The following is a 25,954-nucleotide window of genomic DNA, read 5'->3' on the forward strand; positions in this document are numbered from 1 at the left end:
TATCCATTGCTTTCTTCTTCCACCGTAGTCCTTAGCATTATTGGACCTTGAAAGCCTATAAAATAATCAATTGAAAAGTTTTTCCGTTGTTTAATGGCCCTTTGAGTCTTATCTAAAATCACAGTAGCAGCAATGCCACTGCAATCGCTCCCTCTCACATCTTCATTATCTTCTTCTTCTTCACTTCTTCTTGAATCTAATCATTCTTCAAGATCAAGGTCTGGTTTAAATTCGACAGTTTGTTGCTCTTCATCTTCCAGAAACAATTCTTATATACCAAAGCTCGAACCGTTCAGTAGAACCAAATTTGAACGTGGCTTAAAGGACCCTCCTTTGATTGAAAAATCCGAAAACCAGCTTGCGGGTATGATTCTTCGGTTCTAGTTTTTTCTTTGAAAGCCTCTTTGTTGCATGGGATTGCAATTAAGAGTAGTAATTTGATGCAAGTCCATGTTTTTGGTTGGTATTTGCATATGCGGTAATTGAGTTTTTCATGAAAAGCATGTAGTTTTTCAAGTTTTATCACTAAATACTTTTTCCTTGGATTCATCAAGCAAAGATTGCTAGTCTGGATGAATCCCAAGTTGATTCACTTTTTTGATATGGGTTACTTGACTTTTTGATGAAAAGTTAGCGCAATTTCTTCTATCCTGGTTTTTTTTTTATTTTAATTCAGCTTATTCATTTGATCAAACAAAGTTTGTATTTTTACGTTTGTAGATTTGTTGCTTGACTGTCGTGAGTATTATGGTTTGGTTTGAGTTCTCCTCTGGTCTATCCAAACCACTAGTATTGCATTTTGTGGAACTATGAACTTGTAAATGCTGTAAAATTGATACAAGCGGATGTCCTCCAATTAAGCCAAATTATTTTAGCCACAGATAATTACTATTAGTCATGGAATTTAATTGTTTCCTAATTTCTTTGTTTATGTTTTTTTTGTGTGTTTAGAGTACTGTTCAACTCTAGAAGGAGACGCTTCCTACAGCTGCTGGAAAGCATATTTTGAGCTCAAAGATCTTGAAGTAAGTTATTTATCTTCGTGCTAAAATTTGAAGCATGAAACTGAAGAAAAATGAAAAAGTTCACAGCTTTGGTTTTGCTCGATAGTCCTAATTTATTTGTATTGCTTGTAAAATAGAGGAGTTGTAACTGTTTTGATTCTTTCATCTGTTGATGTATTTCAAACTGAAAGAAATCCATAAGGACGGACCATCCTATTGTATTTGTAGTGCAGTAGTCCAACTTACAGCGTAAATCAGAATATTGTAGTGATTGCTTATTATTTAACACTGTGCAACGGAAGTAGAAGCCATAATTTGTGTTGGGTTCTCCCCTGCTGATTTCTTGGAGTCTGTGCAGAAAGAGGCATCAAAGGAAGAGATAGAGAGGCTGATAATTGAAGCCGGTGGAGTGAAATCTCTCATTGGCTGCTTACACGGAATTGCAGAGATTCACAAAGCCAAAAAGGGGCTCCACAAATCCGAGAAGAACTCAAAGTCTGAGCAAACAGGGACATGGGCTCGTCCAGTCCCTGATGGATTGCCAAAGTCAAGGGAAGAACTTGAAGAAGAAGAGAGAGCCAGAATGCCTGATTCACCATTCACCAGATTGCTCAGGACAAAGGGAACATGCCCTGCTTGGTACACCCCTGCACCTGATTACTAGATGTTGAGCTCAAAAGTCATCCGTGGCTTTAGTAGTAGACACTGCAGGAGGTGTGTGTGTGCGAATAAAAGCTAGTGTTGGTATTTTTGTACATACCCTACATACGGTCCATGCAAGACTTCTCTATTGTTTGTTTGGGCTAGTTTGCAAGATTGCAATATATGGCTACTCTGTATATATATATATATAATAATTTCAGATAGTTTGAGTGAAATGAAGGTTCATTTTGCTTTGTGATATTTGACTTGGTACTCAGTTCCCGCTATCCCATGCAAAGCATATGTGTACTCGTACATAAATAGTAATTTTGTTCAGGGTTAGCAGTAAATAACTAGTAATACGCTACAATCATAAAAAAGAAAATTGAAAGAAAAAAAAAAGAAAAAAGGAGAGACTAATGCTAATAGATCGAGAGAGAACTCACAGAAGGGAATACCTGCTGCACTAATCAACCCAGGAATGACTCTTCTTAGTAGGGACCCTCCAGGGCCGTAAAAGGGGTTCTTGGGCCAGATGTATCTGGAGTAGAAGTACCGGTTTAGTTTCCTCCTTAATGGCCCAAAAAAAAAAAAAGCTGGCTCACACACTGTCTGAGCAATTATTTGTACAAATCGTTTCATAAAATTTTTTTTTTGGTCTTAGGAGGGGTCTCAACTTTTTTTTTTTTCCTGTAAATATGAATTTTTGTTAACAAACTTCTTTTTTTTTCTTTTCAATTGTAAATGAGAGGTTTCGAAACTACTCACTTATACTTGAGATCCTCGGTGACATATTTTGAGTGCCAATCCAATGCCACCTCTAATATTGTGCCAAGTGTCATAGTAATTCTTGGTCATTTGAAGCAGTACAAATAATAACAAGACACTTGGCGCAATATTAGAGGTGGCATTGGATTGGCACTCAAAATATGTCACCGAGGATCTCAAGACCACTTCACTTATACACTCTCTATTTTTGTACCACTCAATCCATCCCATCCTTCTCTCAAATTGGATCATCTTCAATTTATATTGATCTGCAATCAGCTATTTGATAAATACTATGCGATTGACCTAGTAGTATTACCCTTTTCACGTACATAAGAAAAGGTTTGGGCCAGATCCCTCCTGGTGGATTAACTTAGCCGCAGGAGGACGAAAACGTCAAAGTTGCACCCCGACTTTAGCCCAACTATCTAAATCCATGGGAGAGGATTTTTCCTTTTTGTCATCTCGTCTTGGCGCTTATACAGGAAAGCGTTCCCAGGTCTGCCTGTGTGAATCACGACTCCTTATCCTCATCCTCCTCCTCCTGCTCCTCTTAACGCCTTATTCATGGGGGCGTTTTCTCTGACATCGTAAAGCGCTTCTCCAAGAGTTATTACCGATTAAATTGTGTGCGAGTGTTTTGGTGTAATTGTAAAGTAGTAGGGTATGCTGAAGGAAGATGGCACTGAAACTCAATTTTCCTACAGCCCGTGCTTCTTCATCCAAGGTGAGGCCGCCCTACCAGGGTAGTCTTTCCTCTTCCTGTTCCAAATGGAGAATTACTTGTATTGCTTTCTTTAGGATTTTCTCTGCATTTGTTTTTCTATCCAATGCAGGATATAGATGGGAATTTTGGAACCATATATTTCCAAACTCGTCTTCTGACAAGGGCAAGGAAAATGAGCAACACTCTTTTTAGTAATGTGGGTTACATTTGAGATAGGTGGCATTAATATGTTCTTTTTATTTTTCGTTCTCTCGTTCTTCTCTTGTTTATAAAATTGAAATATAGGAATTCGAAGAGAAATATATGATGATTGTTATGCCAACTGATTGCTGCACAAAATACAATTGTTGGGTAGCTTGGTGGAATTGTCTCAATGGATTGTCTGTGATTTGTGATAGCTGTGTTCCAGTTCTAGTTGGTCAGATGGGATTTTGTTCAACTTTTTGGCCTTCGTTTGCCTTTTTAAGGGGGTCAAAAATAAATGAAAAAAAAAGGCTTTTGTTCTCGATTTTGTACACTTCCTTTGTTTATTGCCTTGTCCAAACGAATGACAAGAGATTGCATTCAAATGCCACCTCCCTGTATGGCAAACCCCCCGACTTTTGTACACTTCTGTTTTTGCATAAATTTTCTCCGCGCTTATTCAATCATTAGTAATGTAATTGTTTGAATAAAAGAAACTGCTACGGAACTGCCTTATTCCTATACCTCTAGTGAAGTCTATTTGACATACAAATCTGGATTTTAGCTGTGATACACTACATGTTTCATATCAAGAAGTTTCTTCTTCTGTAGCAGGGATTTTTACCATGCAGACAGATGGAAAACTACATTGTAAGTGTCAAACCAAAAGGGATGTGTAAATTTACCCAGCCCCATATATTGTGTGCAATGAATATGACTGCAGGACGGTCAGATGAATCTGGGAAGCTGAAATTTGACCACATTGTTCACAAGGCTAAACAACTCTGGGATGGTTCTCCTCAGCCTGTCAAGAGTTTCCCTTGGAATAGAGCATTTGACAATTTCATTCAGCTCATTCTTGACACTGCCTTGGTGGTTATCAAATACTTGTCTCTACCCGTATTTGCTGTTTCTTGCCTTAGCGAAATGTCCTACTGTGCACATGAGAGGAAACTATATTTCGTCCCACTTCCATTTCTTGTTGGCGCTGCTGTTGCTGGGATCTTGAGAACAGCAGCACTGGAGTCATCTCCATCTCTTAAGGTAATTCTTTTGGATACGACATTTTCAAATAGTCCGTAACGGGACAAGCATGTTTTGGAATTAGGATTCTGCTAGTTGGCTATTCTGGAAAAGTGAACCTGGGATATCTGGAGATAATCATGTTTTCTTACATGTTTCTTTGCCGTGAACAAGTCCAATACTTGATGCTTTGCCGATGAAAATGTGCAAAATAGTATGGTGGCTGGGGCTCTTGGTGCTTGAGGAACAGTGCGCTTTTTGGAACATTTGGATGTCCTCTTTGTCTCAATAGGAAAGGAATTCACTTCCACTTGGAAAAAGAGTTAATGGAACCACTATTGTATGCAGACCTGAACGGAATGGATTTCTGTTACAATAGTGAATGACTGGATCATCATTGAATGACCTATTTATTGGACAACAGAAGATGCCGAAATCAATGCACTTCCAAAAGATTATAGATGCCTCTTAGTATACAATTTCCTCTTTTTTTTCATCAAATAAATAATTTAGTGTAGGCAAATGTGCTCTAACTTGATTGATATGTTTTTTTGAAATACAAATGAAAATGAATGCTAACTAGATTTATGACAATGTTTTTGGAGGGATTTTCAGAATGCAGAAGTCCCCTGGCATCTCATTGCGGTTGCTATATTTTTCACATTGATAAAGTGGCCAGGGCCATACTATCCATACTGGGGACGTCTTCTAATTCCACATTTTGCAAATGGCGCATTGTTGAGGACTCTGTGGTTCGCATTTTTATGGTATAGAAGACCAAAGAAGTCATCAGAAACTACAGTGGGTGCATCCACGGCTAGTACAGAAGACACCGTCTGATATGTTGAAAGGACATTTGACAGGTGCAGACATTAATCCTCACAAGAATTTGTTTAACATTGCAGAGCAAATATGCTGTCTTATTTTCCTTTTGGAACTGTTTTTTGTCTCTGTTATTGTTTTCTTGATGTTGTACTTGTGGTTTTCCTGGAGTGATGTGCAATTATATAATTATCAACATAAGTAGATAAAGAGCCGAAGAGCTGTGATGACCTGGAGTTTTCGTCGTCCTCTCATGTGCCGCGCATGTGGGTTGAGAGCATTATGTTGTTCGCGCATTGCGCGACGGCTTCCGCTTTGTTCTTGTCTTTCTCCCCCTGACAGTAACCCATGTGCCTTCTGCTGCATTGCCTGCCGCATTGATGGACTTGTTTCTCTATCTGGCGGTATCCCATGCCTCTTCTTCCCATTATCTTCTCTCTCTCCTTCTTTTGCACAATCTGTTGCTCTGTTTCTTATCCTCTAGCCCTGGTACAAGAGCCTGTTAAGATATCCGTTTCTCTTCTTACCACGCAAGGAGCATCGATCGTCGGTCTCTCGCGTTCTCTGGGTTGCAGGGGTCCAACCGTTTGGTTCTCTTCCTCCTCCTCCGTTGTAAGTTTTCTTCTTCTTCCTTTCCGGTGAGGTGCAGTCTTCACTGTGCCAAAGCGTTTGGTAGTTTTCACGTGATTTCGTCGTCTTCACGTGACCCTTTTGTCCGTTCGTTTAGCGCATCGCGCGAGTTTAGATTGTTAGGCCTGTTCTCTAACCCTATTTCGGACTCAAGCTTTGAGGCGCCGCTTCTCATCTTCTCCTCTTCCTTTTCTTCTGTATCGCCTCTCTCCATTCCTCTAGGGCTAGACACACCTCTTCTTCTTAAACTCTCTCCGTTCCCTTTCTCTTCCTCTCTCTCTCCCCTGTTCTCGCTCGTATTTATTCTGCATTTCCTGACCTGGCTCTTGGCTTCTTCATCTGGGCCTCTCAGCAGCCGAGCTTCTCGCACACTTTCGCTACTTTTCAATCCGTGCTCAAATTTCTCTCCATTGCCCGTCAGTCACTTATTTGCTCCTTGCAGGCAGGAAAACTCATATTGCTTTCTCGATTTTCCACCAACTCCTTCATTCTGTAGCTTCCAAAATCCAATCTGAAATCTGCAATTCACTCCTCGCTGCTGTCTTCCGAGGGGGGAACCTAAAGGATGCTCGCAAGGTGTTGGATGAAATGCTTCATAGAGGCATCGCTTTGACTACAGTTGGTTTCGGTGTGTTCGTATGGAGGTTTTGCAGAAATGCTCAAGTGGGACAGATGTTGAAGTTGTTGGATGAGGTTCATCTCTTTCTCTCCTACTTTGAGTTTTTTTCTTTTCTTATCTCCTTTTTTTCCTTCTCTTTCACCGTCACCGTCTTCTTCATATTGTGACGCCCACTGCTCTCGCTCCCTCAGTGGGTGGTGAATGGTGGCCGGCGTGGCGAATGGCGACGGCTAATTATACGGTGAAAACCTTTCAAGTGGGCCATCTGGTGAAACGTTGAAAATTCGCACAAGTTTAGATTAGTAGTTCGGTTTGGTATCTCATTACTTGATTCAATGCCACCCCTGATTTTGTTTCTCTTAACTTTTGCCGATGATTTTCCTTTTTCCCTTTGATTTTGCTTTTCTTGCTGGCTTCTGAAGGCCATCAAATTTCTCATTTTCTCTTAAATGTGCTTCGGTTGAGGTTTTCAGTGAAACATATAGGTCTTAGCAGAATAGAAATGTTAACGTTATGATTTATTCATGGCTATGACAGATCCTGGAATCATCCTGCAATGGAGGGTCATTGGTTTTGTTAATGACTGCTTTGATCATTTCACCAATATCTACTATAAAAATGAAACAACTATTTCCTTTTTATCAGAGAAGGATCCTATAGTTGAATTTCCTACTTTTCTTGTTTTTATTTTTAAAGACTATAAAAGGACTTAAAATGAGTGGTTGGTTGAGTTTCTGGGTGCTTTGATTTTCAGGAAAGAAAACAGGAAGAAGATGAGAATATTACTAGGAGAATCAATAGGATGAACAATAAGACGTTTCTGGTTTTGGCTCAAATTTTTGAACTTACCACATGCTTTTGGTCAAATTTGTTTGGGCGAAGCTACAATGTACTCTGGACATTTTTGTGATTTGAAGCATTTTGGCTGATATGACAAATGGTCAGGCTTCCACAGTTTAGCTGTTCAATGGGTGTTTGGCGCGTAAGCCCCTGTAAGGAAGTTGGTCCTCTCCAACAGTCGAAACCCCGCACCACAACCCCCAGAATTTTAGGCTTCAATTTGGGACGGTTGTCAATTTATACCACATCTAGTGCGTTGAACTGAGAAAAAAAAAATTTTGGGGCAATGTCGAGATTAGTAAAACTTCTCCTGTTTACAACTTGGCTTACTCTTGTTACGAAACATGATTTTGGGTTGCAGTGGTTTTGGTTTCCAAGTACTTGAAACTGAGCTGCGACAGACCTTTAAGAATCAATAATGAGTCTGCATTAAATTCCCTTCGTTTCAACCGGGAGCTTCTCCCTGCGTAACTTGCATTTCCCCTCAGTGTGATCTCTCATAATTCATGCGCGTGGCTCGTGCAATGGCCAGACCAAGGAGAATTTAGGAAGGCAGGCAGCAGACGCCCGTACGGGTCGCACCAGAGGAAGACAAATACGTCCCACCTCGCTACACTGATTGACATATTCTGAGGTAGAATGTTCAAGACGACAACCTTTGAACGTAATTGATTGATCAAAGTACGAAAACCAAATCAGAATCACAAGGTTAATTACTTTAAGGCTGTGTAAATGTGTTAGCCTTTTTAACTTTCTCTGTGTTGCATTGGAGTAGTAATGACAATTTATTTAGTTGTTCCAGTTAATATTCATGATTCTTCAGAATAGTATGTCAGGATAGCTAGTCAAACCTGGGCGTTAAATCTTGAAGTTTAAATACAGAAATTTGATCCCTTAAAAGCTCTACTTCAATCGATTTGGAAAATAAACCGGAAAAGAAACTCCATGGGAAGTGAACAAATGATCATCTCATTTTATTGCACTGCTTGCTCACAGGAGAACAAGTCAATCTGATTGCCCTCTTACACCGTAAAATCTCCCCTCCTCTCTCTCTCTCTCAAAATTGGATATGTCACAAGAATGGTGAAGGATAAATGTTACAAAGGCTACGGGGTTATTTACAGAAGAAATGGGGAAAAAAAAAAAGGAAAATACTAAAGAACAGATAAAAGCAAATCAACCGGTGCTTCCAGACATCTCCCCAGAAAATGCACTCCCATAAGATGCCGATCCAGTTTGTGAACTGGCACCACGAGCCTTTCGTAATTGCCGTAATTTAAAAGCATCTCTTGGAAGAGGTTGGCTTTGAACTGTTGTACTGTCCTCATCATCTTGTTCTACAGTAAATATTAAGAACATTGGGTTGTCAGTTGTAGTGTTCAATGCGGCAAATCACTCAAAAGCTGGATAAAAGTTGGTTCATCATGATCACTAGCAAAGTGAATCCATCGAAAACAGATGCATCATCCATTCCATATCTACTTCACTTAACTACGAGTTAAGCAAGTTGAAAAAGGTACAAGTGAGAAACAGATGCATAGTTCTCAGTTTTTATGGACCTGACCTTATAGCAATTCATGAATGAGACTTCACCAGGCAATAACAACAGACATGCATAGAAGACTACTTAGACCTATAATGCAGCACAAAAAGAAACTACAGGTGAAATAGAAGATTGTCAACATACTGTCTACGTCCTTTCTCTTTCCAGCATGTCTATCTCTTGTTGGCTTGAATTTTGATGAACCAGATAGGTCACTTGTGCTTGGAGCAGGACCAGTTTGCAGTTGTGTAGAGTTTGCTGCTCTTACGGGCATTAGTGGTATGTTGCTTTGCAGACATATCGCTAGAACAAAATCAACGTCAGGAGATGGACCTACCATTCAGCACACAAACTAATATTAGCTTTTATAGAATATAGTCAACTCATCCATGAAGAGTCCGGTGGATCTTAAGTTGCAAACTTTACTAGTAAGCTTAAGCTACTAAAAATCACTAGAAATGAGCATCAGGTTGCAGGAGATGTCAAAAATCTTTTTACATTTTGTTGTGAAAGACGTAAATACGTTTGACAAATCATGAGATACAACAGCACATAATCAAGGAAAGTTCCCAGATAAGCTTCCCAGGGCCTCAGGTTTCAGGCACTCCAAAATTGGAAAAGCAAAAACATCTTGTAAATCTAACCCCCCAAAAAGTTTTGAGACAGGGCAAACTTATTGTTGCACCACTATTGCCTGGTATCCTCATTTACTTGCTGATAATTAAAGCCCAGGTTTCATTATTGCACCAACATTACGTGTATAATTTTTTCAACGTGTATGGCACAAAAGAGAAAATTGACAACAAAATTACTTTTAAATAAAATGAATGGGGAAGCAGTACCAAATCAAATGGCAACATGGAACATCAGAAAAACAATAAGAACTACAAAATGCTCCAATTCTAAGTTATACGGTAGCATCAAAATATAATTGCAATACCCTGCTACCTGCAATGTATGCATCAAATATACCCATGGTGTAAAGAAGACCAAACGCTTGCAAGATTTTTGCCTTACATTTAAGGTGTCAATCATAATTACGGTAGCAGGAGAGAATAGGCAACAAACGCCAAAAAAAGAAGCTAGGACTACCAACAATATGCAGGGGATGACTAGTGATATTGTCCTGAATTAATATCAGCAGTACAAATAACTGGGCAACTACCTAAAAGTAACACGACATCCAACACCAATCATGTCAGAAGAAATGAGGAAACAAATAAAAGGAAATAGTAGAAAATTGAAGGATTACCTTCAACAGCTGGCAGGTTTGCTACAAAAGTTGCCAATGCAGGTGGTAAGGTTTTCAAAATATCTTTCAGTACATTAGGTGCTCCAGCAGCACCCATTGTATCATTAGGAGGTAAAGCGACTGGAACTCCAGGCTGTAAAGGACCCGTGAGACCTGAAAAAGGTCCAGCATCAAGTTAAGAAACCAGTGACTAAAATTTGAGATACTGCAAAGATAACTAGAAAAACTAAATTCCTAATTCATGATTTTTAAAGCAGACAGCTTCAATCACTTCAATAATACCTTAATTGGACCAAATCAGCAGAGGATGATAGTTGTACCAATCTTTTATCATTCAATGTATTTAGTTAACAATTCAGAGAATATACCTAAGTGCAATATGATGCATAATAGACCATAACCACCTCCAGACTTGACTTGTATGAATTTTCATGCTTTTGTGTCAAATGAACTCAAATAACAAGCTCCATGGTTCCTTCAGTATCAAACTTTAAACTTATAGAAAAGAAAATAACATCAAAAATACCAAATGTTCCCAACTTGAACTTGAAGGAAAGAGTCCCACCCAAAAATAAGAAAGTGGGCAAATTTTAGAAGTCGCAAAAAGGTCATTCACAAAAATTTGAAAGAGTGAATTAAATCTCCGATTTTTATTTTAGAGTTGGCCGTATTCTTATTTACTTTTTCAGTTAACCAAATAACCAGGAAATCTCCGAGTTCCTAATTGTGTATTTTCAAGGAAAAGTTTCTGGAATTATCCTTGAAAGAGTGAATGAAATCCATACTTCATATACATCCACAAAACTTGAATACCTAACATAACTTTTTGTTCTCATGTCACTTAATCAGCCCCAATGCTGTTGCAAGGAAAATTACAACTAGGCCCAAAGTATTAGCATTTACCCCTTCTACGTCTTTCCTTGAGTCTAAACATCCACACCTTCTACCTTTCTAATTCACCAAAATAGAACACACAGGAAAATAAGCAGCAGAATATATACCAATCTTTTGCCTTGGATCATAAACCACCATCTTTGAAGTATCTGGGTAAACAACTTTTACAGAATTTGAAGTGGTAGAAACTGCTGAAGAACTCTTATCTGTAACCGAAGAAAAGAGGTTATTAAATCAAAATAGGGTAGTCAGATTAGATAGTAGTTTGCATGTCAATATGATAGAATTACCTACAGAACTGACACCATTGGCAGGAGTTGGTTTCTCAATCTTCTTACTGATGTTTTTTGAAAGCCACTAAAAACAAATGCAATATTACAATCTAAGTTAAATCATAGCAAAAATAACTTAAATATTCAGTAGACATATATCTAAATCATCTTCAGTTCCAGAGGCAGACCATAAAATATATACACAGAGAAAACATGGTACACAATCTACCTCCTGCCTAGTCAAATGATCCATATCCTTGGAAGAGCAAGGCCACAGGTCCATGAAACTATAGCGTGATATAACATCTTGCAATGAACTATCCAAAGCAGATTCTCCCTCATCACCAGCCCTTGACAGTGCCTCTTTCCTTCGTTGCTCAACCTGATTCAGGGACCTCAAATGGATACATGTATATTCATTCAGACAAATAAAATAAAGTCCAGGTGAAAAGAATGAGAGCTACCTTCAAAATACTAGAAAGATCTCCATATGTTTGTTCAAATTGAGTAAATCTTTTCCAGATCTGCAAAAGAAGAGTGAATTTCTGCTACGGCACTTCAAGAAAAGCCTATCATTTATGCAAAATACCGAAAAAAAAAATAGAGTGAAGAACCAAATGGTAAAGCTTCAATTATCTGGTAAAAATAACACAGTACGTGCACACTGAAGTTGCAAAAACCAGTTGCTCCATTTGGCAATGAAAGCAAACTATGATATTCAATGCCTAGTACTAAGGCAGGCTTCTAAAAACTTTTCTAGGGCAACACAGAAGGACAGCCAGGAAGTAAGCTCGGGAAAGGTAACAAAATAAAGATGCAGTAGTCCAATGTCATCAATGACTAGTCAAATAACAGAACCCAAGTTGTAATTAGAATGTTATTCCTAGAATGGTTCAAGCATGTAGTAACTGCATCTTATTAGTGCTTGGAATAATCAACTCAGGGACAACTTAAACAATTTTTTAGACATTTGAAACTCACAAAACTGAGTGATGAAAACCTAAGAATGGAAGATGTATAGAAATTTTATCATTGAACAGCATGGGGTTGGACTGAATCAACAACAAAAGAAGAAACTATAAAACCAATGCAAGCCCATGTAACTTGAAAAAGAAGGCTTCCGTTAGAGAAAGCAAACTGTAAAATTAATCAGCAAATTTCCAAATGGATGGCTACCAAATGAGTCATTATGGTGAAATGCCATGCATCACAGATCAAATTACTGTGTCATTTATAAGAGATTAATAAATGAAAAATAATTTTATAAATCTTTGCTAAAAACAATAGTATGTTGTAAAAGATGCACATGGTCCAAGTATAACTACCTCAACTGATTCCTCAGGTGGGAGTGAGCTTAATGCTCGCTCAAATAATGCCCGAATATTTCTATCATCATTCAAGCGGGATAGAAAATCTGCATATCTGCAAGATCACATCAGGAGACTGTAATTGGAATTTTTCGTGCCTACGAAAATAAGATTTCTGCTTCACACAGCAATAATCACAGACACCTACTGAACAGGTTTGATGATTCTGCTTCCTTGTTCTGGCTTATTTTTCTTTCCTCACCCAATCAAAATACTAACATAATGACTTTTCAATTCCCTTTAAGAAGGTAAAATGGTGCAATATGATTGATCAATAATATTCACATTTTGGCGATAATATTATGAGTCTGTGACTTGACTTTTGGATGCTTGTCAAAATATCATAACCACCAACAATTGATCATAATCTCCTATACAACTCTAAAGTTTGAACTAAACATACTTACTCAAGGATATATGATGGCTCATGCATGAATCGTTTCAGCCCCGCTTCAAAAATATTGTGTGCAAACTGCAATAGTGATCAATCATATCAGATAACATCAAATTTTCCTTGAACAAAATTTGTGCAGTGTCTTCACCTTTGTATTGCATAATCTACGTTTGTGTTTCTTTTCCAAACCATATAGATCAGTTCAAAAAATAAATGAATTTTAGAGGATCTTGTCTTGAGTTTGTATGGAATATTTATGAAATCTTTTCTACAATCAGCTACTTCTAAATTTCATAAATATTTGAAAGAAGTCCTAATCATTTAGTTGAGACTTCTCTATTCCACTTTACCCTTTCAAATATAAGCAGTTTTCCTGGTTTTTCTTTTTAATATTTTGGACTAGTCTGATTAAAAAATGCCTTGATGTTTGATTCCAAACTCAATTTCTACCCCTTCTTCTTCTTCTTCTTCTTTGGGGGGAATACAAATCAACAGCCTTAGGGGACAAACTAGTCTCTTGATATTCCAAGACCTAAAAACCTGTCATAACATAGATGCCAAGAATTATTTGAATATGAATGTCAAACTACCTCAAAGATAGGAGAATGTCTGGGGAGATGGACGTCTCACCAAGTGTTTAAAAACTTAATGTGTTACAACTGGACAAAATGAGAATCCTTATTATCCTAAAACATGTAATAGAAATCAATGCTCATGAGTAATTCTTCCTAAAGATAATAGAAAGCTTCTGGTTCTCAACAACGTATTCACAGAAAGGAGATGAAAAAAGCAGGAGAGGAATTTATTTTCCTTCTCCTTTCTGCTTTTAGGTTTCATCTGACAGTAAGGAACCAAAAATGGTTCAGAAAGGATACTTCACTAGGAGCCTAATTATACTAATCATATTAGAAAGACAAATATGATATTATATGTTTCTGGTAAGAAAATCTGATCAATATTTTCCACTTGCAATGAGATCCTCGAAGAGAACTCTTCATCAAGGTATAATATAGTTGAAATACAAAGAAAAGCATACAAAACCCAAACCACCTATACAATATTATCAATCACCTTTGCATCCTTGTCAAGACAAAATGCCATCATCGCATAAGCTACATAAACATGGTAAGTGCAGTTAGGAGATTTCCGTGCATCCATAAAGTATTTACGTGCTGCTTCTACCCCTTCTGTTCTTCTTAGAAAGCGGATAAACTGCAGTGTACAACATTTGATATATTAATATGTTAATGCATGCACAAAATTGAACATGAAATGGCTTTCCACAATGAAATCAAAAAACAAATGAGACACATGCTGTAAGCACAGGAGAAGAAAAACAAACTTCTTTCCTTATCTACGCTATAATTACTCAAAAGAAAGTTAAGAGCAGAAACTCAAAAACAGTCAGTGGCAGAAAAAACCCAAAATTTTGTGACATTCATAATCACAATATATGGTTGCAAATTATCTAGCAGACAGATGGCATTGAAGGCAAGAACCTGTATATGTGAAAGAGCAGTAGCATTGCCATCATCACCAAGAAGACTTTCATATACTTTCTTTGACGCCTACATCAAACTAAATTGCATTAAAAAACAAGAGGAGCCTATACAAATGGAAAAGAAAGCAGGTGAAACATTGGGCAAACCTGAATCGAGCCACGGGATTCTTCCAGCTCTGCATACGCATATTTTAGCATTTCTGAATCTGCACGTGAAAGTGAAGACCCAAATACACAAATTACTAGAAACAGTGCACAAAAGAGAAAGGGAAAGTCAAACAACCCAGTACCGGAAAAATCTAGTCAGGACCCATGAATTATACATTTTAAACACATAAAAGATATGCAGAGAACAAGTTCCAGTAGATTAAGCAAAAGTAGCAGAACAAGAATAAATTTATGGCAACTGAAGATTAACAGAATGACAAGAAGTAATACCAGGTAAAGCCTTCAAAGCTCGCTGGAAAATTTTGATTGCAGAGTCTACAGAGCCACTTTTTGCATGCCACGTGGCATAATCATACCATATGTCAGGATAGTGGTATAAATACATGAGGCACTAGCAAAGAAATTGATTAATTAGCAATCTTTCTGCGTACAGGTACAAACAAAAAACAAGCTTAAAGAAACATACATACAGTGCAGTTATGTTTCACCACAAGATACCAATCAAGACATACAACTCCAACAGAAATGAAAACTCAGGATGTTGATCTGAGACCATCATAACCAATGCCTAGAAAGTTCTACAGTGCAGCATTTCCCCAAAGAAGAAACCATTTTTGCATTTCTCAGACGTGCAAATGCAGCAAGCAGGCTAACAGCTACCACAAACCCATACACAAGCAGAAATTACAGAAAACTAGGATTAGCTTGTTCAGGAGCAGTGGCATGACAGATCTTACTTAGATAATAGTTCACACTAACAAGCATATATATCAAACCTTGAAAAGGCACAAAAAGTTTTAGATCAAATCAAATACCTTTCTATCCAACTATTTTATTATTTTTTATTTTCTTTTTCAGGGATACTGAAGGTAATCTATGATAAAATGTTACGCCTAAAGTCTTGCTTCAAGACATCTTTACACCAAGTGGGCTTTCTCTGAAGGACCAAGAAGTCCACATAATCATACAAGCTTAGAACGCTCCTGAGCATTAAGCAACAGCATGCAAATTAGGGGAACTAAGAACAATTAATTTTTTTTTCCACTACCTGTTCGTATGTGAATGCAATACGTTTATTAGCAGAAGCGCTATCTATCCTCTGGGGATTTCCTCTGAAATATAAGAACAGAGAATTACACAAGCTAGATCTTAATGAAAATATCAATCATAAACTACATAACGATAAATTAGCCCAGATGTGGAGCTTGAAGTTTCCAAATGTTTGAATATACACAACTAGATTAATTACTCTACAGATCAATTCAAAAGACATGCATGTACCATTTAAAATAAGGTACCATGTCAAATGTAGAATACCCTGGGTGCTTACTTTTCAAAGGCTAAGAACCTTTTCCATGCTATCCACTGCATTTCTTCCTGCAACAGAAAAGATGCTAAATTACAACATATCATTTGGTAGTGCAATTGTTCAAAACTTTTGTCAGCTGTTCATACAGATCGAAACCAATCCCTCACCTTTCTTTTATGTCTTAGTCAAATACTACGAGGAAAACCAATGCTGATGCATGAAATTTTGAGAAGTACATTTCATATTGTTTTAGCTTTATAATTACTTAATTTGTAGGAACGAGACACTGAAGGTACTTAATAATGTAATTTAGGTACTAGGTGCGCAGAAATCACTTTTCCCCAAAATCTAACAACTTTATAAACTATACATACCACTAAGCCATGAAAGCTGATTCCAGCATTTTTGTCACATGGAAAATGGACTCACCAAGGACTAAAATAAGACACAGGAGATTACCTTGGAAGTACCAGATGGTGGCACAGCAAGCATATTCCAATCAATTTCATCGGCAAACTTTTTCCTCTCCCTGTAAACAGCCCTTGCACTGTTATATTTTGGCTGATATTCAGACAACAATCCTTTTGCCTGCATTATAATATATCAAGAGATCATCACTTATCAGTTTTTGGACATAATCACTCTAAAATTATCATGGAAATAGCAGAATAAAACTCAGTGCAAGAGTTTTCTTTACAATGAATAAGTCCTCAACCTCATACTTGACCAACAACCATGTATGCATGCAGCATATTAGTCTCCTTGACACCCAACCGTTTGATTAATCACATCCCGATTGAACAATTTATAAAGTTTGCCATGGATTCCTTCCAGAGATGCAAGCTATGACTAAGAAATGAAAATATAAGCTAAGAAAGTTTGTCATGGATTCCTTCCAGAGATGCAATCCATGACTAAGAAAGTTTGTCATGGATTCCTTCCAGAGATGCAAGCTATGACTAAGAAATGAAAATATAAGCAAACTATTTCTTGAAAACCTACACTTGGATGCCGCAAACTTTTCTTGGTTATTCTAGTGTTTAACTATCTCAATAGCTCATAACTTCACCACTTTCATATCACACTGGAATAATAAAAATAAGCAATGATTACCAGGGCACGGCTAACTGAGTTTTCAAAATTTTCATACTCCCTCCAGAGTTGCTCAATGTGATGGGTAGGTGTAATAATGGCTTTTTGATATGCTTTTCTTACAGAAGTCATCCTTTGTGTTTCTTCTGCCAAATTTTGAGTCTGCAGCATCATCTTATAAGAGAGAGAAATGAAAGGCAGAAAGAACAAAAGTGAAAGGAATGAACACGAATTATGCAAAGGTAGAGGGAAGCAATCTCCAACCGGCAAGGACTTTAAGAATGCAGTGTGCTCCATCCACACAGGACCAGATGCGATGTCTGCCCCTGTTACCACATGCTATGATTAAGAAATTTTGAGATTTTTAATTAAACACGAGTACAGGCATTCACTCGTACATATTTTCACTCGAGATCTTGAACCTTCTCATGCAAACAAAACAGAAGAGATCATCAATTCCAGCAGCAGGAAAAGTCTCTGTTTTGCCTCCTGAACTAGTTACAACTTATGCGGCTATGACGTAACTTTACATCAGACTTATGCACTTTTTACCTACATGTCCTTTTTATCTTTCAGTGGTGTTCACCATATTTCAAATAATTTCTTATTCAATCCTTACATCTTTTAAACTTAGGCTTCCAATCATCGTTCTTTGCAGTTCAACAATTGTTCATTATAGACAATTGATTTTCAAAATTCCAATAGTCATATGGCCAAGTAATATATCTTGTTGACAATAATGAATCTACCGAATTATAACATTAAAGAGATAACGAATTGTTCACATTGTAATAAACTCTACCAGGCATGAAGCTAGACAGAGCGATTTTCTTCAGAAAATGGTAAGGGAGACATACCGACATAGTTAAGCATGAAATCAAATGCTTTCCTAGTCTCTTCCTGACCTTCTATCCCCTTCTTGTCATTAACCTTCCTAATAAAGCGGATGTAGCAGCGCCTGCAATGCCAAATAGTTGCCAATACAATACAAAGTTTATGTGCAGAAAGCGCAAATGATGGAGTGAAACTTGAAAAGAAGCCTGAAGAGATCTTGTCAAAAAATTATAAGAAGAAATGAAATAGACAAGCTAAGATGGCCCATCATACATGCAAATTTCTTGAAGATGTGTTCCCATTATTCTTTTTCTCTTTGGATGGGGGAAGGGTAAAGGGTAGTGAGGTTTGGGCATGTAAAATGGATTCTAAATTATGACTTTACAAGATAAGAGTAAAACAGCATGTAATATGGCGTACCAAAGAGGAATGTGTAGGCAGTTCAACAGGCAGCGACTGAAAATATGTTTTACGGCATCATCATTATTTACAGCCATGTGAGCCTCAACATACTGCTTCCAGTATTTTGCCTGGACAGAAGAAATAGCATCAGAATTGACACATATGTACAATTAACATCAGTTAAATGTTCCTAAATAAATATAACAGATTGATACCGGTTCAAGATTGTGTGGGAAAAAAAAACTAGTTAACATCAATTAAATGAAATGCAAAACCTACTGCTAGATACTAGTATTCATGCATCTCAGGCATCTTAAGCGAGGCAAACACACATTGCTACTTGTTATTCTCTTTCCCATTAGGCACTAAGGGCAACTTCCAGTGCCATTTCAAAATTTGAGACTGTCGTTCAGCAAGTCTAACACAGGAGAGCATAGCATATATGTAATAAAAATTCTATGTACTGCAATTTTCCTAATAGCTTATACTACAAAAAATGAAACCATTAATTCGTTAAGCATACACGCCAAACGGATAATAGAAGAAGTATTTGACTATATTTATATACCCTGAAAACGATCTTCAAATCGATATCCCTAGTTCCAATAGCTACCAGTTTTGAATCCCAGATGGCTTAATTAATAGGACACATACAACAGTAATACCAAAGATACTAAGATGAAGGCGACTATTCTGGCAAAAGAGTGAGAATGAAGTCTTACTGCAGTAGGAAAAGTAGCCAAAAGTTGCTCATATACCGGCACAGCCTCCGAAATTGGCAAATGCTGCAGCAAGAATGCGTCTCAAAGGGGGATTCAAGGCAAAACCATGAACGATTAAAAAAGAAGTAACAATTAATCCAAGAAGGAGCTGAGCTGTGCAAAATACCGATGCCTCGTTAGCAAGAAGCTCAGCTGCTTCGACATTGTATTTATCCGCCGTTGTCATGATATATACTGCCCCACTCTTTTATATACTTGTCTTTTATTGTCCCAGAACAATCTAACCTCGAATAATTAGAGTCCAAGAAACAGTATCTTGATGCCGATCGAAAAGACTGGAAGGAAGGGCTCGAATTCCACTTACGCCGTCTACTATACACAGCCAATGGAGAGAGAGAGAGGGGGGGGGTGGAGGAGGAGTAAGAAGGCACGTCCAAACGACTAAGCAGCGCGGTGGCTGACTTGCCTTTCTGCTGGATGGGTGGCGGGTAAAGATTAATTGGTAATCCAGAAACCAGTAAGGATGAAACCATATACTAGGGCCACCAGGACCTTCAACCGCGTGTTATATTGTATAAGAATTGCTCTAAATTTCTATGAACAAATTAAATTAGTTGGGGATGGGCTAGGCGTTTCCCCCTTTCCCTGGTCGTCAAGTTGTCATACTCCATGTCCTAATCGAGCAAGTTCTCGAGTGGTAAATTTTCAGTTTTGTGGATGGCTACTTTTCCTGATCCTCTGATTTATGGTAACGTGAGTACTAAACTTTTTTTTTTGCTTTTTTTTTTTTTTTTTGGAAGCAACGTGAGTACTATACTTGTTTGAGCGTAAAATTGTTTGAGCTAAACAGTGCTTGTCAATCTAATACATGCCAACTTTTATTTTTCTTCTCATTTATACTAACGTCATTATTAAGCTTAAAGATTAATCTGTTTGCATGAAAATTATGTTGCGTAAAAATTGCGTTACATCTGAAAGATTAATACTATATGTTATAACATTGATGAAATATCAAATTGTCGTCGATTAATATTGATCCCAATATTATGGGTTGATTGTAAACAAATAAACAAGTTTAAAAATTACACATTTTCATCATATTTCAGATACTCAAATTAAGCTCGGTGTCAAATTTTTTTTTTTATTTACTCATTTTCAGATTACCCCTAGTGATAGTTTTCATTGGATCAACTGCCCCATAGACTTTCAAGAGCGTCAACATTTTTGCCTTCTTGTTGATTTCTCCAACTTCTTCGTCCAATTTGTCAGACACACAGTTGACCATATACGGGTATGCCAAGCACATTACTTCCATTCGTTACCACTAGTCCGATAATGGCGGTGGTTTAAAATTTGGCTATTCTTTTCCGCAAGCAGATTAGGAGGGGAAAAACGGCGAGACTACTCCGCCGCCAGGCCGCCACATCCCTGTGCCCATTTTTAACTCAACCCACGGATCCGTTCCCAAAGATCAGGTTATGTCCTTTGAAAAAAAAAAAAAAAACATAAAGCAACTATTACGGTAATTAACACTTTTTTAAAACATCTGCTGAGGAAAATAGTCCCAGGTCCAGAATACAAAAGCACAAAGAAACAGGACACAAAAGTCTACATTGTGCACAGAACATGCACGAAGTTCGCATTACAGAAGCCTCATGCACCCTGATAAATTACACTGCACAGAGTTTTGTGTCAGCCATTAAGCTTAACATAATCAGGCAGCCCATTTCCCTTTCCCTTATAGTCATCATATTGCATATACTATTTCTCCGCTGCTATCAATATCAAGATCAGGATCACTCTCCATATCTTCTTCCATGTCTTCCTCAACATCTAGGCTGCCAGTAAGGTACTGATTTAGACTGTTCATCCCAGCAGTTGGAATGGTGGCCTCGGTAATTATCTGCATGATTTCATCATCGCTCTGCATAGGCTGGTCTGGCTCCTCAAAATGGTTATTTGCCATGTTGTTGTCCATAAGATCCGCAGGAAGGTTCTTGAGAAACCACTCATGGTTTCTGATCTCAGGAATGGTTATCCTCTAGCAAAACACAAATAACAAGGCAAAACAAAAAAGTTAGGTACTCCCAATTAAATCATCATGAAACAGCATTATCAAGATGCAGCAGCAGATAGGATGTAGCTAGCACGAAATTCAAGCAAACCAAAGATGGACTTCAGTATAATGAGAATAACAGTAGCATCTCTTCCATTTACAAATGACATCTGTCTTTCTCTTGAAGCAAACTAAGTAACAAAGGGACACAGAAATAGGGAAACAATCGAAAGCATCCAATCAAAACCCAGGAATTGGAAAATACAATCTAACCTTTGCAGGTTCAGCTACAAAAATCCTTGAGATCAGATGACGGCATTCTGGAGATATATGAACATAATCGGGAATTGAGTATTGGACGTTCAGAATTCGCTGCAGCAAATTACACCACTTAGCCAAATAACTTAACAAAAGATGACACGTGTATGGAAAAATAGCCTTTGAGATTACCTGTATTGTCTTCCTGAAGTTTTTGGGCTCCTCTGGGTCCTCAAAAGGGTATGCCCCCACAAGCATGACATACAAAGTAACTCCACAAGACCACACATCAGCAATCTATACGAGCAAAAGAATGTTTAATCTTCTTGTGTCTGTCAGGACCATGCTGTTTCTCGCTTATGCAACCCATCAAAATGCTAGCAGCTAAAGCTTGTACGGAAGACACTTCCACTAAAGACTACCAGTGGGGTGATAAGATGGAAGTACATCAAATAGTTAAAAAGTTTAATTTGACTAGTGGAGAGAGCAGTAAGTTCAATATTCCCACATACATGTAGGTGACAGAAGCCCTTTAAGGATGGCCTAATGCAAATAGACAAACCACAAATTCTGCAGGTACACATCTTTTAGAACATCCTGGCAAGCCAATGCCTAATCATCTATGGTGGGTTGAGCACAATAAAGCCAGTAATAAGTTAAAACCAACTATTTATTGCACCATATCCTTAGATTCGGTAACTATAACACGTATAAACTTGTGGTATCAGGGAACTCGTAACCTAACCATGACCCGGTCGGCTCATCAGAACTAGACAGAGACTAATGAGCCTGACGACTTGCTCAGACCTAAACAAACAGTGTGTCTCACTATTAGCTTTGATGGCCATTGTCAGAAATCTTATGACATGCAACAAACATCTTGCAGAAAAACTCAAGACATCAAATTAACTTAATGCAATAAAAAATGCGAACAGCAAGATTTAATGATAGCCTTCTCAAGGATCAATCTCAAGATCAAGATCAGAACGAATGCAGGTGAACCATAAAAATATCTAATACCCTTATTTAATCAGGTTCCTAGAATCAAGATATAGCAACGAAATGGTTACCTTTCCGTCATATTCTTTCTTGAGCAAAACTTCAGGTGCAATATATGCTGGTGTACCAACAGTTGACTTTGGTTGTGAATGCAGCACAGAAGACTAAAAAATAAAGTAATATTTGTCACATATTTAGGCAGACTCCATATAAAGCAACTTTGGAAAGCGGTAAAGCCAGACTGAGGGGAGGGGATCACAAGTTTCTCCAATCTCCATTCACTTGTCATAAACAAAATGCAAGCACATATGCCTAAAAGAAACTATCCTAATTACCACATATACCTGTAAAAAAAAAAAAAGTCCCATACCAGCATATTTGAGCTAGATAAATTGAATTAAGCTCATTAATGATAAGAAAACCAAGTAAAACACAGAAGACATATGATACCTTGGAATAGCCAAAATCACAAATTTTTAGCCTGGGAGCAGGGCTACCATCCAATAATGTGTTCTCTAACTTCAAATCACGGTGGCACACTTGCTTTTGAAAAAAAAAAAAAAAACTAGTCATTCAAACTGACATACATGCAAGTTTATGCAAAATCCAGATGATATGCAATTATATTAGGACTTAATCTCAGTACCATTGCATGACAGTAACTGACTCCTGATATAAGCTGTTGGAAGAAAAATCGTGCCTGTGCACAAGATATAGCAGATAGTTATAAACATATTTCAATAGTAGTCATACATTTTAACCCTGCTAGAACCGCAAATAAGAACCTCATCCTCGCTGAATCGGCCAGCATTGCAGATTCGCTCAAAGAGCTCTCCTCCCGAGGCATATTCCATCACAATAGCCAGGTGGGTTGGAGTCAATATGACCTATAGTAACATCATAACCACAAGGTTAATGCTTAAATAATTCAAAAACCTTACACGCACCCTACCACTTCCAAATCTATATGTATTATAAATATAATTATAAATATGCACAAACAGCGTGTGTGTGTGTGTGTATTTGGTGGGGGGGGGGGGGAAAGAGAGAGAGAGAGAGAGAGGACTATCTCAAAGTGCATTTACCTCTTTAAATCGGACAATGTTGGGATGCCTCAGTGATCTGTGGTTGATTATTTCTCTTTGCACATTCTCATCAATCTGACATAAGAATCACCAATAAGAAGAATGTTGGCGAAGCCAAAAATGGCTATAGTTCAGAAGATGAAAAGATCATATCTCATACAAGTAGCAATATCTGACTCAGCTCAAATACATTGTTTCCAGCTGACTGACTGAATCACTTGAGATCAAACTGTCTACTGATTGATGGAAAGGAACCTACTGGGTATCACTTTTTCATGAACTAGGTTGTCAGCTAATCAGTGCTGTTAAAGTCTAAGAGTCTAAGTTACCTACAGCGACCAGACATACGGCTACTTAATATAAGCCATCCATCCTCACCAAATCACAAGTTACTATTTCAGTTTTGACGTCTAATTTGTACACTCCCAAATAATCTGAAGAACCATGTTGCCACGTGCAGTTATAGCTTAGACAGCTGCAAACATTCGAACTCATTACTCACAAACCTTAAGGGCCTCACCTAGCAACAAGACCTTATGGTGATGGAGGATAACCAGTCTCAAAGACCAAACATCCAAATTAGTTTACTGTAACGTATTGCGTACATCCAGTTTGCAACTATTGAAGAGGTATCTAAACAGAACAAAATTTGCCTATTATCCTGAGAGCACGTGTAATTAGCACAATAAGCTAAAACAGAAAATATGCCTATTCACTACGGATAGAGCTCCAAAGGTCAGTGGACTTATCCTATAAACCCAAGTAGCAGCTTCCTTTTATACCGCAGTTACTGAGTAAAAGTATGTACCAGTTTAACCATATCTAACACAGATGCTAATTTCATTAGATGAAAGTCAATTCACCAAATCATGAAAACACCGGATTAACGCAAACCCCATAAGCTCATTTCAGTTCAATCGAGGTCTGAGTTAGTAAGTTTTTCCTTTTCTTGATTAGCCTTCAAAACAATTAAACGGGAAGAATATGACCAACACATTTCCCGCCCTAAATATAACTAACACTTCCACTTACCAGAAAAGGCAAACCTCAACAAGATAGCTCAGTCGAAACTCAAAAAAAAAAAAAAAAAATTGATACACAAACGAACCTTATCGCCTCTCTCAATATACTTAACGGCCACAAGCTCGTTCGTCTGCCTATCTTTCATGAGCCTAGCCACTCCAAAATTCCCGGAACCGATGTCCCGCACCAGCTCGTAGCGATCGCTGTCGTGCATAATCGGCATATCCATTCCCGGCCCCACAGTCAACGCCGCTCGATCCATTTGCCCCAAAGAAAACCAACTCAAACCGAAAAAAGCCCGAACCCTGATTTCTTCAATCCCAAATTCAAACCCCAAACACTATTATCATAAGTTCATAATCATCAATCCACAACAAGCAGCTAAACGTGCCTCAAACTTCATCCAAACAAGAACCCTAAGCACAATAAAAATCAAAAACCCCGCAAGCCAAAGTGGCAACTGGCAAGCTGTCGATCACAGAATCCAAGTAAATAATTGTTTGTATGTTGTTCGAAGATAGAGACCTTAAAAAGGATGGTTGATGAGCTCAAAGCAAGGCCGCAAGCCCGTGAAGGTTTTACTTACCACCACAACTCTACTACCGAGTTTCACTTTTTCTTGTTTCTAGGTTCTTTTAGTACATCAATTTCATGATCGTCGTCGTCATCATCAATTCACACGAAGCTGTATAGCTATATATACATGTGTACATCTATATAGAGAGTGTAAGCTCGTGAAGTTTAGTGCTTTTTTGCTGTTCACCTTTTTTAGTGCTGTTCACCTTTTAGCTGTGGCTTATTCTGCATTTTCTGTGTGTTTGGTAGGAGGTTCGTTAACTCGTTCTGACGAAGGGGAAATAGGCTTTTTGGGTAAATTACTCGAGTTGCCGTCAAGTTTCTTACAATTGCATCAACGTCTCATCGAGTATCAAAATAACAAAAGATGGCTCCTTGTACGGGTGTTCAGTAGGGGCGAAAAATAGCAGAACGAAACAAAACATCCACTACTACTCCTTTTTTTTTTTTTTTGGACCAACTTGAACTCCACAAAATGGTTCTCCAGTATAATTTATAGTTCATCAGCTAGTTATACAGAACTTGGTAGCTTGAGAAACTTTGATTCTTCGTATATCCTATTGTTTTATTTATCGTATTTTATCTCCCAAAAAAAAAGTATATTGAATGCTACATATTTTAGGAATTCTAACTATATGTGTTAATAAAAGTTAGATGATAAAGAAACAACCCAAAATTTAATACTACTAAACATGTTGCAGAAAATAAGGAAAGCCAATAGTATAAATTTTACAGAGTCCCTGGCAATTATGCTAGACTTGAGGGAAGTCAATTAATATGATAGACGGACCCATTTTAAAGAATTGTTTTGGTAATTGAAGAGGGGGACGGACGGACGGACTGTTGCTCCTCTGAATCAGCGTAAACTGTAAAGGGTAAGATGGATTTGAAAATTGGTGTGGAAATGACGAGAATGGGCCGAGTGTGAAAGGGTTGGAATGACGAAAGT

General features: G+C 37.9%; 4 protein-coding genes across 5 annotated transcripts; 2 read left to right on the forward strand and 2 right to left on the reverse strand.

The window, feature by feature from the left end:
• Window positions 1-23: 23 nt before the first annotated feature.
• On the forward strand, window positions 24-1,882 carry LOC113762272 (CCG-binding protein 1). The gene is made up of 3 exons (XM_027305649.1): window positions 24-364; window positions 952-1,025; window positions 1,363-1,882. The coding sequence occupies exons 1-3, from the start codon at window positions 133-135 to the stop codon at window positions 1,666-1,668; spliced, it is 612 nt and encodes a 203-aa protein (XP_027161450.1). The 5' UTR covers window positions 24-132; the 3' UTR covers window positions 1,669-1,882.
• Window positions 1,883-2,876: 994 nt separating this feature from the next.
• Window positions 2,877-5,370, forward strand: LOC113760758. Of its 2 annotated transcripts, none has more exons than XM_027303467.1 (3): window positions 2,877-3,141; window positions 3,937-4,368; window positions 4,963-5,370. In XM_027303467.1, exons 1-3 carry the CDS (start codon window positions 3,094-3,096, stop codon window positions 5,185-5,187), a joined length of 705 nt encoding a protein of 234 aa, XP_027159268.1. In that variant the 5' UTR covers window positions 2,877-3,093; the 3' UTR covers window positions 5,188-5,370. The 2 variants fall into 2 exon arrangements, with proteins under 2 accessions (XP_027159268.1, XP_027159269.1); XM_027303468.1 differs by having other exon boundaries at window positions 3,940-4,368.
• Window positions 5,371-8,211: 2,841 nt separating this feature from the next.
• On the reverse strand, window positions 8,212-19,604 carry LOC113760757 (cleavage stimulation factor subunit 77). Its single transcript, XM_027303466.1, has 22 exons — window positions 19,175-19,604; window positions 19,009-19,071; window positions 18,305-18,414; window positions 17,908-18,008; window positions 17,315-17,376; window positions 17,072-17,212; window positions 16,418-16,546; window positions 15,980-16,026; window positions 15,698-15,761; window positions 14,920-15,040; window positions 14,629-14,687; window positions 14,480-14,548; window positions 14,052-14,192; window positions 12,994-13,058; window positions 12,545-12,641; window positions 11,684-11,743; window positions 11,449-11,601; window positions 11,238-11,304; window positions 11,055-11,153; window positions 10,054-10,206; window positions 8,946-9,134; window positions 8,212-8,595 (listed from the first exon to the last, which is right to left on the reverse strand). The coding sequence occupies exons 1-22, from the start codon at window positions 19,232-19,234 to the stop codon at window positions 8,435-8,437; spliced, it is 2,211 nt and encodes a 736-aa protein (XP_027159267.1). The 5' UTR covers window positions 19,235-19,604; the 3' UTR covers window positions 8,212-8,434.
• A 921-nt stretch (window positions 19,605-20,525) lies between these two features.
• LOC113761794 (serine/threonine-protein kinase SRK2E) lies at window positions 20,526-25,201 on the reverse strand. The gene is made up of 9 exons (XM_027304932.1): window positions 24,515-25,201; window positions 23,407-23,481; window positions 23,107-23,208; window positions 22,968-23,021; window positions 22,772-22,864; window positions 22,393-22,485; window positions 21,515-21,619; window positions 21,338-21,436; window positions 20,526-21,049 (listed from the first exon to the last, which is right to left on the reverse strand). The coding sequence occupies exons 1-9, from the start codon at window positions 24,689-24,691 to the stop codon at window positions 20,756-20,758; spliced, it is 1,092 nt and encodes a 363-aa protein (XP_027160733.1). The 5' UTR covers window positions 24,692-25,201; the 3' UTR covers window positions 20,526-20,755.
• Between the last annotated feature and the right edge of the window lie 753 nt (window positions 25,202-25,954).

The sequence above is a fragment of the Coffea eugenioides genome, chromosome 2 (assembly GCF_003713205.1).
Source record: "Coffea eugenioides isolate CCC68of chromosome 2, Ceug_1.0, whole genome shotgun sequence".
Taxonomy (NCBI): Eukaryota; Viridiplantae; Streptophyta; class Magnoliopsida; order Gentianales; family Rubiaceae; genus Coffea; species Coffea eugenioides.

Coding starts and splice junctions, on each gene's coding strand:
- LOC113762272 (XM_027305649.1), top strand. CDS start 133: ATGCCACTGCAATCGCTCCCTCTCACATCTTCATTATCTTCTTCTTCT. Junction 365..951: donor ATCCGAAAACCAGCTTGCGG/GTATGATTCTTC, acceptor TTGTGTGTTTAG/AGTACTGTTCAACTCTAGAA. Junction 1,026..1,362: donor TTGAGCTCAAAGATCTTGAA/GTAAGTTATTTA, acceptor GAGTCTGTGCAG/AAAGAGGCATCAAAGGAAGA.
- LOC113760758 (XM_027303467.1), top strand. CDS start 3,094: ATGGCACTGAAACTCAATTTTCCTACAGCCCGTGCTTCTTCATCCAAG. Junction 3,142..3,936: donor CCCGTGCTTCTTCATCCAAG/GTGAGGCCGCCC, acceptor CTTCTTCTGTAG/CAGGGATTTTTACCATGCAG. Junction 4,369..4,962: donor AGTCATCTCCATCTCTTAAG/GTAATTCTTTTG, acceptor AGGGATTTTCAG/AATGCAGAAGTCCCCTGGCA.
- LOC113760757 (XM_027303466.1), bottom strand. CDS start 19,234: ATGACAACGGCGGATAAATACAATGTCGAAGCAGCTGAGCTTCTTGCT. Junction 19,072..19,174: donor TTCTTGCTAACGAGGCATCG/GTATTTTGCACA, acceptor TTCTTGCTGCAG/CATTTGCCAATTTCGGAGGC. Junction 14,688..14,919: donor AGCTTTGAAGGCTTTACCTG/GTATTACTTCTT, acceptor TTTCACGTGCAG/ATTCAGAAATGCTAAAATAT.
- LOC113761794 (XM_027304932.1), bottom strand. CDS start 24,691: ATGGATCGAGCGGCGTTGACTGTGGGGCCGGGAATGGATATGCCGATT. Junction 23,022..23,106: donor GCCGATTCAGCGAGGATGAG/GTTCTTATTTGC, acceptor TCTTGTGCACAG/GCACGATTTTTCTTCCAACA. Junction 21,620..22,392: donor AGAAAGAATATGACGGAAAG/GTAACCATTTCG, acceptor TTGCTCGTATAG/ATTGCTGATGTGTGGTCTTG.